Consider the following 10100-nt stretch of genomic DNA (forward strand, 5'->3'; position numbering starts at 1 on the left):
CGGAAATCGAGGGGTTATGACGTCATTGGCAGGCGACACAATGACACTATAAACACGGTCCGTGTCACCAGTTAAAATTGCTTATTTCTCTGGATTTAAACATTCTTTGAAACATTTGGGATAATGTAAGTACACCAGCAAAATATATAACACTGTTCTAGTGGTTTTTGGATATTTTAATAAAACAATCTTACATATTGTGCCTTTAAACAACTCATACACACCACGAACTTTACATGAATGTTTATGTAATATTTATTGTGTTAATACTGATACTGGCTCTACGGTTTGGGATAAAACACCTTGATGTGGATTGCGGAGTTATTTCGGGTGCGTGTCAGCGGCTCTCCCGCCTCGTCCGGATCCTCGGGCTCCAGATCATCTATGAGCTCTACGGTGGATGTGTTGGCCGCCAGCTGCAACGCACCCTGGCTGGACGTCTGAAGCTGCAGGGCGATGTTAATGGCCCGGTTGATGGCCAGTCCCAGACCGTGGATGCAGATTTCCCTATGAGCGTCCAGAAGTTTCTGACACCTCGCCAGCTGGGCCTTGAAGTCTGTTTTCATATTGACGTAGACGTCGTTCCGTCGTTTGGGCAATTTGCGGGGCAGACGCTTGCGGAGGGTGTACTCCATCGGGTCCATCTCAAGGGTCGAGCCCTCCGGGGTGGGCAACACCATCGGATTGTGGGCTACAGATGCGGATACCGGGCTGCGTGGCTCGGCCATGTCAAATCACTGGAAAAGCACTGTACAAACAAAACAAGACATCCGTTAATGAACGTTAAATGATGATCTGTTTTTTTTTTCAGCGAGGGAAAATTACACAGCAGACCTGTCCGCGCTCATAAATGTTCTAAATTGGCACTAAGGTTAGCAATTGAATATATTCATTATTTATGTTGGATTTTATATAATATTAATGATATTATGATCATATATCTAGGAGTACAAAATAGCTAAATTAATGGCGACTAATTCATAAACGTTTTTGATTAACTTAAAAGAACCGGCTCATATGAGTCAATCGGTTCAGGAATCGGACTATGTTATTGATTCACTAAAAAGAACCGACTCATATGAGTCATCGTTCGTGAAACGTTATACACTGGTCGCGCTGTATGTTCAACGTCCCTTATTCTATTGTCTTTGGTATGTTTCACTCTATCGTTGCGGCGCCGCTAAACAGAAAAGAAGGAAACACTTAACTACTACTGCGTTCCGTTCAGGTAGCATTTTTCGTTGTCGAATTGTACTACAGACTGTTTTAATGGGAGGTAACGTTAGCAAAATCTGACAGGGTAGCACAAATCGACAGAACACCGGTCGAGAAACATTCGGTTCTGGTATATTTTGCATGGAAGTTGATGGAACCTGTTCTCGTTTGCTACGTCTATGTCATTACCGTCATTATCGACATGCTACATTAAGCATGAGTAGTACCTTGAATTAGATGAGCTTGTTTTTCAGCTGCACTGTTAACTAGCTGGTAAATAAATGAATTCGCGTATTTGCAGGTTCGTCTTCTCTCCTCAAGTACCGGAAGACCTCTCACTTACACAGGAACGGATACTTAAGTTGCTCTGTTTGATTACACAATACATACTGCTCTTTTCTTGGATGAAACTTATATATTTTTTTATTTCGCATATTATATAATTATAAATTAAGTCAAATAAAATAAACTGTTTCTATGTGTCTTAAGTTGCCAATTTGAAGCTGAACATGGCTAAAACGTCGATTATTGCGCTTTGAGGGACTTTTATTTTGAAATTCAACCAGTTTAGAGGCGTAGTGTGTTTGGAGAGCACACTCACTGAACTTTATAAAATATCTGTCTTATTTGTCTGGTCTTTTAATTCACTCTTTATCTAGTTTAATTTAAGCCATGTCGGACACATGGAGCCACATCCAGGCGCACAAAAAGCAGCTGGATTCCCTGCGAGAGAGGCTGCAGAGGAGAAGAAAAGACACAAATCAACTGGGCATCGGTGTGTTGAGTAAATACATGCTGTGAGATCTGCAAAACTATTAACTGCACCTTAAATGGCATTTAAAATACTACCCAGATATGTAATGAGAGTCACCATTGCAAGCCATCTTGCTCATACAGTCAGCTTTATTTACTTGATATCTAATGCTGAATATAGAGACCACACAAGATACTGTCAGAAGTGTGGCATCATGATGCTGAAACTTTAAATGCATGCCAAAGGAAGAATGAATCCTGTTTCAATCAGGTTTATTTTTGCAATAGTGAGTTTAGTGGGTCTGTGGTGCCAGTTCCTGTATTAGATCTTGTTTTTAACAGAGATTGGAGGTGTTGAGGGTGGATCCGTAAGGAGTGACAGCCCTGGACCGGCACTACAGAGTCCTCCGCAAGTGGAAGTTGAGCAGCCTCCAGACCCGGAACTAGAGAAGAGGCTGCTGGGATACCTGTCTGAACTGAGTCTTTCTCTGCCAATTGATTCCCTAGCCATCACCAACCAGTTAAACACAGTAAGACATGTGTGCATGCTTGTGTACACAACCAGTCAAAAACCTGAACATGTACTCATTATTACTATTTCCCGCATTTGAGAATTTTTTTTTTAAAGTTTTTAAAACTGTGAAGTACGTGGATAATGTGAATCATAAAAAACTTATTGTGATTACTCTAGAAACACTCATATCTATGTTTTTGTCTTTCTGTCCTTCTCACCCTCCCTCATTTGCAACTTTGACTCAGTCTGAGTCTGCAGTTTCCCATGCCTGCATCCAAAGTCTCCTCCTCAAATTTTCTGCCCAAGAACTTATTGAAGTTCGGCAGCCATCCATCACTGCCTCCTCGTCCTCTTCCTCCTCCACCCTTGTCACTTCAGTCGACCACACCAAACTATGGCCTATGATTGGCAGCACAGCTCAGCCACAGAGAACTGCCATTAAAAGAAAAGCAGATGACATCATCCATCAAAAAAGAGCCCCAGGCTCCTCCCCTTTGCTTCAAGCACCATCTTCACCTCCAAAGAAATCCTCTGCCTCACTGGGTCCTGCCTCAAACTCGCAGCTTACTGGATCCTCTGGGGTTGGAGGGGGTGGGCCTGAGAAAAAAGGGCGGAACAGTAAGGTGCAAGCATCTCATCTGGACATGGAAATTGAGAGTCTACTGAGCCAGCAGTCCACTAAGGAACAGCAAAGCAAAAAGGTATAATAACCAAGTAGCAAGTCAGCAAAGGCCTTGTGTATTTCTGTGAATGTGGAGTCTGATGAATGTATGTATGCTTGTGCCTCAGGTGAGCCAAGAGATCCTAGAGCTGTTGAACACCAGTTCGGCAAAGGAACAGTCGATTGTGGAGAAGTTTCGCTCACGAGGCAGAGCTCAAGTACAGGAGTTCTGTGATCATGGGACGAAAGAAGAGTGTGTGCAGTCGGGGGACACTCCTCAGCCCTGCACCAAGTTGCACTTCAGGTCAGTTCACACTCACACACTTTAAAAAAATTTGTATTAAAATAAATAACCATATAAAATGTATACAAGTTAAATAATAATAGTATATGAATTAACTATATAATAATACATTTAAAAATTGTAATACTAATCATTTTATTATTATTAATTAGAATAATATTATCTGAACATATTATGAACAAATAATTTAGCCATTTTTCACTTTTCATTTGTTGAATTCTAATTTAACTTTCCAAGGCGTATCATCAACAAACACACAGACGAGAGCCTTGGTGACTGCTCCTTTCTGAATACTTGTTTCCACATGGACACTTGTAAATATGTTCACTATGAGATTGACAGCCCTCCTGAAGCAGAGGGTGACGCATTGGGTCCCCAGGCAGGGGCCACTGAGCTTGGACTGCACTCCACTGTGGGAGACAGCAACGTTGGCAAGTTGTTTCCTTCACAGGTAAAATATCGTAAGAATTGACCTGTTCCACAGCTTCGATCAAGCTATAATATACAGTAGTTGACTTGAAGCTGAAATTCGCAAATACCACTATAATATAGGAATATAGAATTAGGAATGGTCTCTTTGGTAAGGTTGCACCAGTTCGTAAGTTCCTGCTCCTACTGGAATGTAAAGTACACACTACTAGAGGCTTAGTAAATACTAGTTAGCATGAAACTAACTCAGTACTTTATTCGTTTGCACCATTTGTTCTTAAGGCAGAATTGTGACCCTGGACCACAAAACCAGTCTTAAGTGTCAATTTTTCGAAATTGAGATTTATACACCATCTGAAAGCTGAATAAATAAGCTTTCCACTGATGTATGGTTTGTTAGGATAGGACAATATTTGGCCGAGATACAACTATTTGAAAATCTGGAATCTGAGGGTGCAAAAAAATCAAAATATTGAGAAAATCGCCTTTAAAGTTGTCCAAATGAAGTCCTCAGCAAGGCATATTACTAATCAAAAATTAAGTTTTGATATATTTACGGTAGGAGATTTGCAAAATATCTTCATGGAACATGATCTTTACTTAATATCCTAATGATTTTTGGCATAAAAGAAAAATCGATAATTTTGACCCATACAATGTATTTTTGGCTATTGCTAGAAATATACCCCAGCGACTTGAGACTGGTTTTGTGGTCCAGGGTCACAATTTAGCTAATAGGTTGTAAGCTCTGGAAAATAATGTATAGTCAGATAATATGACGTGTACCCTCAGTGATCTAATAGCAGCCTTCAAATACGTGAGCAGAAGTTGTGTTGCAATGCCATACATTTCTGTTTATCATTGATCTGAACTTATTTTGCCTCATGTAACTAACGATACAATACATTTCCATTGTAATAAGATACTACTTACTCAAAATTTATTTATTTCACATGCACAACATGGACCGATGCCCACGAATGCACTCTGAGTTTGTGTTGAAGAGCCGCTAACAAAGTAATTCATTCACATAATGTTCCCTCTCTCTCCAATTCTAAGCAAGTGTAAATGTCAACGTTAACCTCTATGTCTAAATGATTGAAGTCTGTCAGGTTAAACAAGAGCTTACTGAGGTAATTCCGTCAATATGCTATTTGTTTCAACCGTTACACCTGGTTGTAAGCTTCCGTTAATATGCAGCGTATATGTAGAGTTACATTTGAACTAAGTTTATTGGTGCAACGCAAATGTAGTAGTAATGCGTAAGTTGTAACTTAGTGCCCCTTTACATCAAAAATAGTTGTAACTTATGTACAGCTGGTGCAACTGGCCCTAGTATGTGTTTCTGACCTGCAATTGCAATCTTCTCTCATTCTCTCCTTTGCTGTTGCTGTTCTTGTATTTGTCTACATATTCGAAAATTTTATTATGATTTCAAAGGTAAAAACTGTGATTGCCATTTTTATTTTAGGACATAAGAGATATATGCCCTCTGACTTTATTCCCATCTCAGTGGATTTGCTGTGACATCCGTTATCTGGATGTGTCCATCCTGGGGAAGTTTGCAGTGGTGATGGCCGACCCACCTTGGGACATTCACATGGAGCTTCCATATGGAACACTCACAGACGACGAGATGAGGAAACTCAACATTCCTATTCTGCAGGATGACGGTTTCCTCTTCCTCTGGGTGACAGGAAGGTAGGGGCTCTGGGGAATGACTGAACACAAAGCTTCTTGAGACCCTTTTATCTCAGTGTAACAAGATTTTGCATCACTTTTACCACACTGATAAATGTAAACTTGATACCAAATAAAATCATCCTGTAATAAAATTTGTGATTATAACACGGATGTTTTTGATATTCCAGAGTTACATTTTCCAAAAGCTTCTTTATTTTGCATGCCATAAGAAAAGTTATCTATGAATAAATGACATGAAAAATTGAAAGGAGGTTATGTAATGCTATCTTGGCAACAGTCCAAATGCAGGTCAACAATAGTTAATTTTCTGTCTTCACAGAGCTATGGAGCTGGGCAGAGAGTGTCTAAGCTTATGGGGGTAGGTGATTTTACATGTGGAAAATGTAAAGTGAGTGATCTCTTTAAATATAACTGAATCTGTAAACTAAATCTTTTTGTTTTCTGTCACTCAATTAGCTATGAGCGTGTAGATGAGATTATTTGGGTGAAGACTAACCAGCTTCAGAGAATCATTCGTACTGGAAGGACTGGACATTGGCTAAATCATGGCAAAGAGCATTGCTTTGTAAAGGAAACCCACAAGGTTTTAACAGAGGCCTTGATTGTGATGTAATAGTGGCAGAGGTCAGTCATAACCATTATAACTGATAAAGCAGTGATGAATTTAAAGGGGTCATATGATGCGATTTCATGTTTTCCTTTGTCTTTGAAGTGTTAAAAGCTGTTCGTGCATACAGAAGATGTGTAAAGTTGCAAAGATTAAAGTCTCAAACCCAAAAAGATATTCTTTATAAAAGTGAACGCTCAGCCACGCCTACCTAAAACGCCTCGTTCAAACACACCCCCACATGTCTACGTCACTGTGTGGGAAGATTTGCATAACACCGCCCAAATGTTCACGCAAAGAAAGAAGGCGTAACTTTTATTCTTGCTGTAGTATTGTTGTTGCCGCCGTGTTGTGGAGACGCTGTGTTTCGTTGCGAAAGCGAAACGACTTTGTTTGGCCTTCCAAAAGAGGACACGACTAGAAATCAGTGGTTACGTTTTATTTACAACACTGTTCCAGAACAGTTTAACCCAAATATTCAGATGTGTCCAGCGCATTTTACGGAGGAAAGTTTCCTGAACCAAGTAAAGGGCGTAACATTTCCGTCACACGCTTGAGATATTCGGCCAATCACAACACACTAGATAGCTGGCCAATCAGAGCACACCTCGCTCTTCAGACCGATGAGCTTTGTAAAAATCGACGCGTTTCAGAAAGGCGGGGCATAGAGGAGCAACAATAATATATGTTATGTGGAAAATAATGTGTTTTTTAAACCATAAACCGAGTGAACACATTGCATTACAGCAAATACACAAAATAATGTTCTTTTTACCAACGTCATATGACCCCTTTAAAGTCAGTGATGATCAGTGCACTAAAAGAACATCTGTCTACACAAAAGGTCCGCTCCACTAGTCATAAACCAGATGAAATCTATGGAATGATTGAGCGTTTGTCACCAGGTACACGAAAGATTGAATTGTTTGGGAGACCACACAATGTGCAGCCTAACTGGTGAGTCAGACATTAGCGAACTTTTTTGATTTCCAAATCACTTTACGTGACTAAGTACATTTTTGAAGTAATCAGATGTGCTGTTCTCTTTATTACTAACTTGCTTGTTTTCTCTGATCTCTCTCATTCACACCCTGTTTTGTTTTCCAGGATAACTCTTGGTAATCAATTGGATGGTATTCATCTTTTAGACCCTGAAGTAGTTGCACGTTTTAAGAAGCGCTACCCTGACGGAGTCATCTCCAAACTTAAAAACATGTGAGGACTGGGCTAGTGAAAGAATGTACAGCTATTGGTTGAACTCTGCCACAGGATTCAAGACTAAAAGATAGTTTCAAACGACTGCTTCAGGAACAGACTTTCATACCACTTTGCTTTTTTTTTTTTTTTAATAAAAATACTAAACCACATTTTTTGTTGTCTTTCTGTACAGACGGATTAATGATTTCACAGGTAATTCTTTAAAGGCAACTTTTTTGTTGTTAGAACAGTATAAAAAACATACTTGTTTCTCTTTTTTTTTTTAAATATTGTTTTATTGTTTTTAATTATTATTTTTACAATCATCAGTAAAAACAACAGTTCATGTGCTGTTCTATTTTAATTTAGTTTGCTGTCTTTTTTATTTGTTATAAAATTTTGTATATATAAAATTGATTGCATACATAACACAAAAAAATATCTTCTCTTTCATATTGTGACTTCAAAGGTGTAACAGTGTCTTGTGAATTCTGTTCTTTTACTGGGTTAGGGTGTAAAAATCCACATTTAATGTTTAAAAAACAAAAATTTTAATACATGTGCACACAACAACGTGAAGAAGTCCAGATTAGGCCTGTCGCAATAATCATTATATTGACTTATCGCACAATATATGTACATGACCTCAATAACTTTTGGTGACGCAATATATCGCCCATTATATTTACATAAAAATGTATGTCACCATGTTTTTTGCATTCCACTTGCGCCTGTGTCTTTTGCAGCTTCTCTTACATAACGTGGTGCAGTTGGTGCTAGTTCAAATTAAAAAAAAAATGCTTCTACAAACAAAGTTTCATCTGCAGATATGGTCTTGTTTAGGGATCTGTGCCTTTGTGCATACGGACATCTGACTGCTGAGTAGTGATTGTGTTTTTCAGCAATAAAGTGCAACCTTAATTTACAGAGAAAAGAAGGTCAGGGAAAAATGTCCATACAAGTTATTTGTGAATTTTTCTTTTTTCTACTTGTTACTTTGCACTTTTTGTTAGAAAATGTTTGTTTACTATTTAAGGTATCTAATATTTTGACTTCATTTTCATGATCTAAATATTCTTAAGAATTAAAAGTTTGTCATTTGAAAGTGTGTAGGCCTTCTTGCATTATTATGCTATTATATTATGATTATATATTCAGTGGCATAAAATGGTCTTAAAATGACAATAATATCGTGTATCGCATTTATTTCTGGGGCAATATATTGCACAACAAAAAGATGTTATCGTGACAGGCTTAGTCCAGGTACACATCATTAGCATGTAAAACCTGTTTTTTCAAACATGTAACAAGCAATGAGTGGATCACAACAAACATCTCCATTCACTTGATTGGTTTTATAAATGCAATACGAAGAAAAACTTTAAAAAAGATTAAAAAAAACAGGCCATCTTCATATTAATACATTAGTTGGTAAGATTTAACTTACATAAAGTCCATGAAACAACCATCTTTAATAGAATTGTTCCAAAAACACTTCTCAAGCAAAATGTGTTTATGGACAGGGCATATTTCGAGAAGCCCTGAAATCTAAACATAATTTTAAAAAAAATATTAAAGTTAGAGCTGTGCACACTATGTTAATGGACCTTGATGCAGTTGTAGAAAGAAAAATAAGCTTTAGAAACCTTTCTGTTTATGTAAAAGAAACATTCAGTTGCTTTACAGTAACAGTACACACTGAATTTATGACCAGCAAGGCAAAGCGTGGTTGACTTTATTAGGTAGACTGCTATTCATCAACGTATCCTACTGAACAAATTTATATCTGGCTCAAAAAACCCAATTGCATTAAAATGTCAGTGTCTCCTCAGATAAAACCAGTATCCAGTTCAGATACTGCAGATGCATGTATGGCAGAGGCTGTGGAGGGCAAATGCTACAGGCTAGAAAAAAAGCACTTATTGGTTATCATGTAAACATACTGTAACTCTTAAGAGTGTTTCATAATATCCCCTTTCACCAAATTACACTCAGCTGTACCATTTTACACTCGTGCTGTATTGTTAAATTAGAGAAATTCAGACACTTATCTTGACATTGTTACTACAATGCATACAGCTGACGCTCATGACTGTCCATAGGCATGCAAGGAGAGGCAAACTTCCATGCTGCTTGTTCCTCCTAATGGCTCATCCTCCAGTTCCTCGCAAAAACTCTCCAATAAAGGACTTAAACTGGACTGGGGCTGTAAATCGGAAAATTACTTTTCAAGGATTTTCCAGAGACCGCCTAAAGAACAAAGTTAGTATGTGGCATCCACTGCATTGATGTTGCTATCCATCTGGTGTCGAAGTGAGAGCCGAGCCTTGTGGGAAAAATAGGCCTGTGGGCAACTCAGACTGCTGCTGCTGTCCCCTTCACTGCCCCAGGAAGTAGTGGAACACAGCCGAGGTTTCACCTCTTCACTTGCTACTGCTGAATAAGCAGAAAAGAAAATAATAATATAATTATCTCGCTTCATAAAAACATATAAAAATATAAAATAAAAAGAATATGAAACATATATAATTGTCACACCTTACAAAATTATAATAAATACTATCTAAAAATAAAATGTTAATGCACTTATAAATGCAGTAAAAAAAAAAAATATATATATATATATATATCTCACGGGGAGCAAGGGAACGAGGAAACGAGGAGATGCGGGAGTTGCTCAAAACCAATAGACTTTAATGATATAAAATAAAACCGG

At 38.2% G+C, this 10100-nt stretch overlaps 2 protein-coding genes and 1 long non-coding RNA gene across 3 annotated transcripts in view; 1 reads left to right on the forward strand and 2 right to left on the reverse strand.

The window, feature by feature from the left end:
- Positions 1 to 152: 152 nt before the first annotated feature.
- Positions 153 to 1579, reverse strand: LOC107753970 (ribonuclease P protein subunit p20-like). The gene is made up of 2 exons (XM_016570268.1): positions 1443 to 1579; positions 153 to 748 (listed from the first exon to the last, which is right to left on the reverse strand). Exon 2 carries the CDS (start codon positions 726 to 728, stop codon positions 282 to 284), a length of 447 nt encoding a protein of 148 aa, XP_016425754.1. The 5' UTR covers positions 729 to 748; positions 1443 to 1579; the 3' UTR covers positions 153 to 281.
- On the forward strand, positions 1147 to 7529 carry LOC107753969 (N6-adenosine-methyltransferase subunit METTL3-like). The gene is given in 12 exon segments (XM_016570267.1): positions 1147 to 1228; positions 1875 to 1990; positions 2311 to 2498; positions 2728 to 3183; positions 3272 to 3447; positions 3685 to 3898; positions 5390 to 5577; positions 5900 to 5938; positions 6037 to 6143; positions 6146 to 6204; positions 7032 to 7144; positions 7295 to 7529. Coding segments are annotated over 11 exon segments (1755 nt in total). The 5' UTR covers positions 1147 to 1228; positions 1875 to 1887; the 3' UTR covers positions 7407 to 7529.
- A 1043-nt stretch (positions 7530 to 8572) lies between these two features.
- Positions 8573 to 10100, reverse strand: part of LOC107753972 (uncharacterized) — a 9095-nt gene continuing 7567 nt past the window's right edge. The window contains exon 3 of the long non-coding RNA XR_001641528.1: positions 8573 to 9820. This is a non-coding gene — a long non-coding RNA (uncharacterized LOC107753972). The remainder of the gene's footprint in view (positions 9821 to 10100) is intronic.

This window comes from Sinocyclocheilus rhinocerous, unplaced genomic scaffold (assembly GCF_001515625.1).
Source record: "Sinocyclocheilus rhinocerous isolate Xijiao unplaced genomic scaffold, SAMN03320098_v1.1 scaffold831, whole genome shotgun sequence".
In the NCBI taxonomy this organism is placed as follows: Eukaryota; Metazoa; Chordata; class Actinopteri; order Cypriniformes; family Cyprinidae; genus Sinocyclocheilus; species Sinocyclocheilus rhinocerous.

Coding starts and splice junctions, on each gene's coding strand:
- LOC107753970 (XM_016570268.1), bottom strand. CDS start 728: ATGGCCGAGCCACGCAGCCCGGTATCCGCATCTGTAGCCCACAATCCG.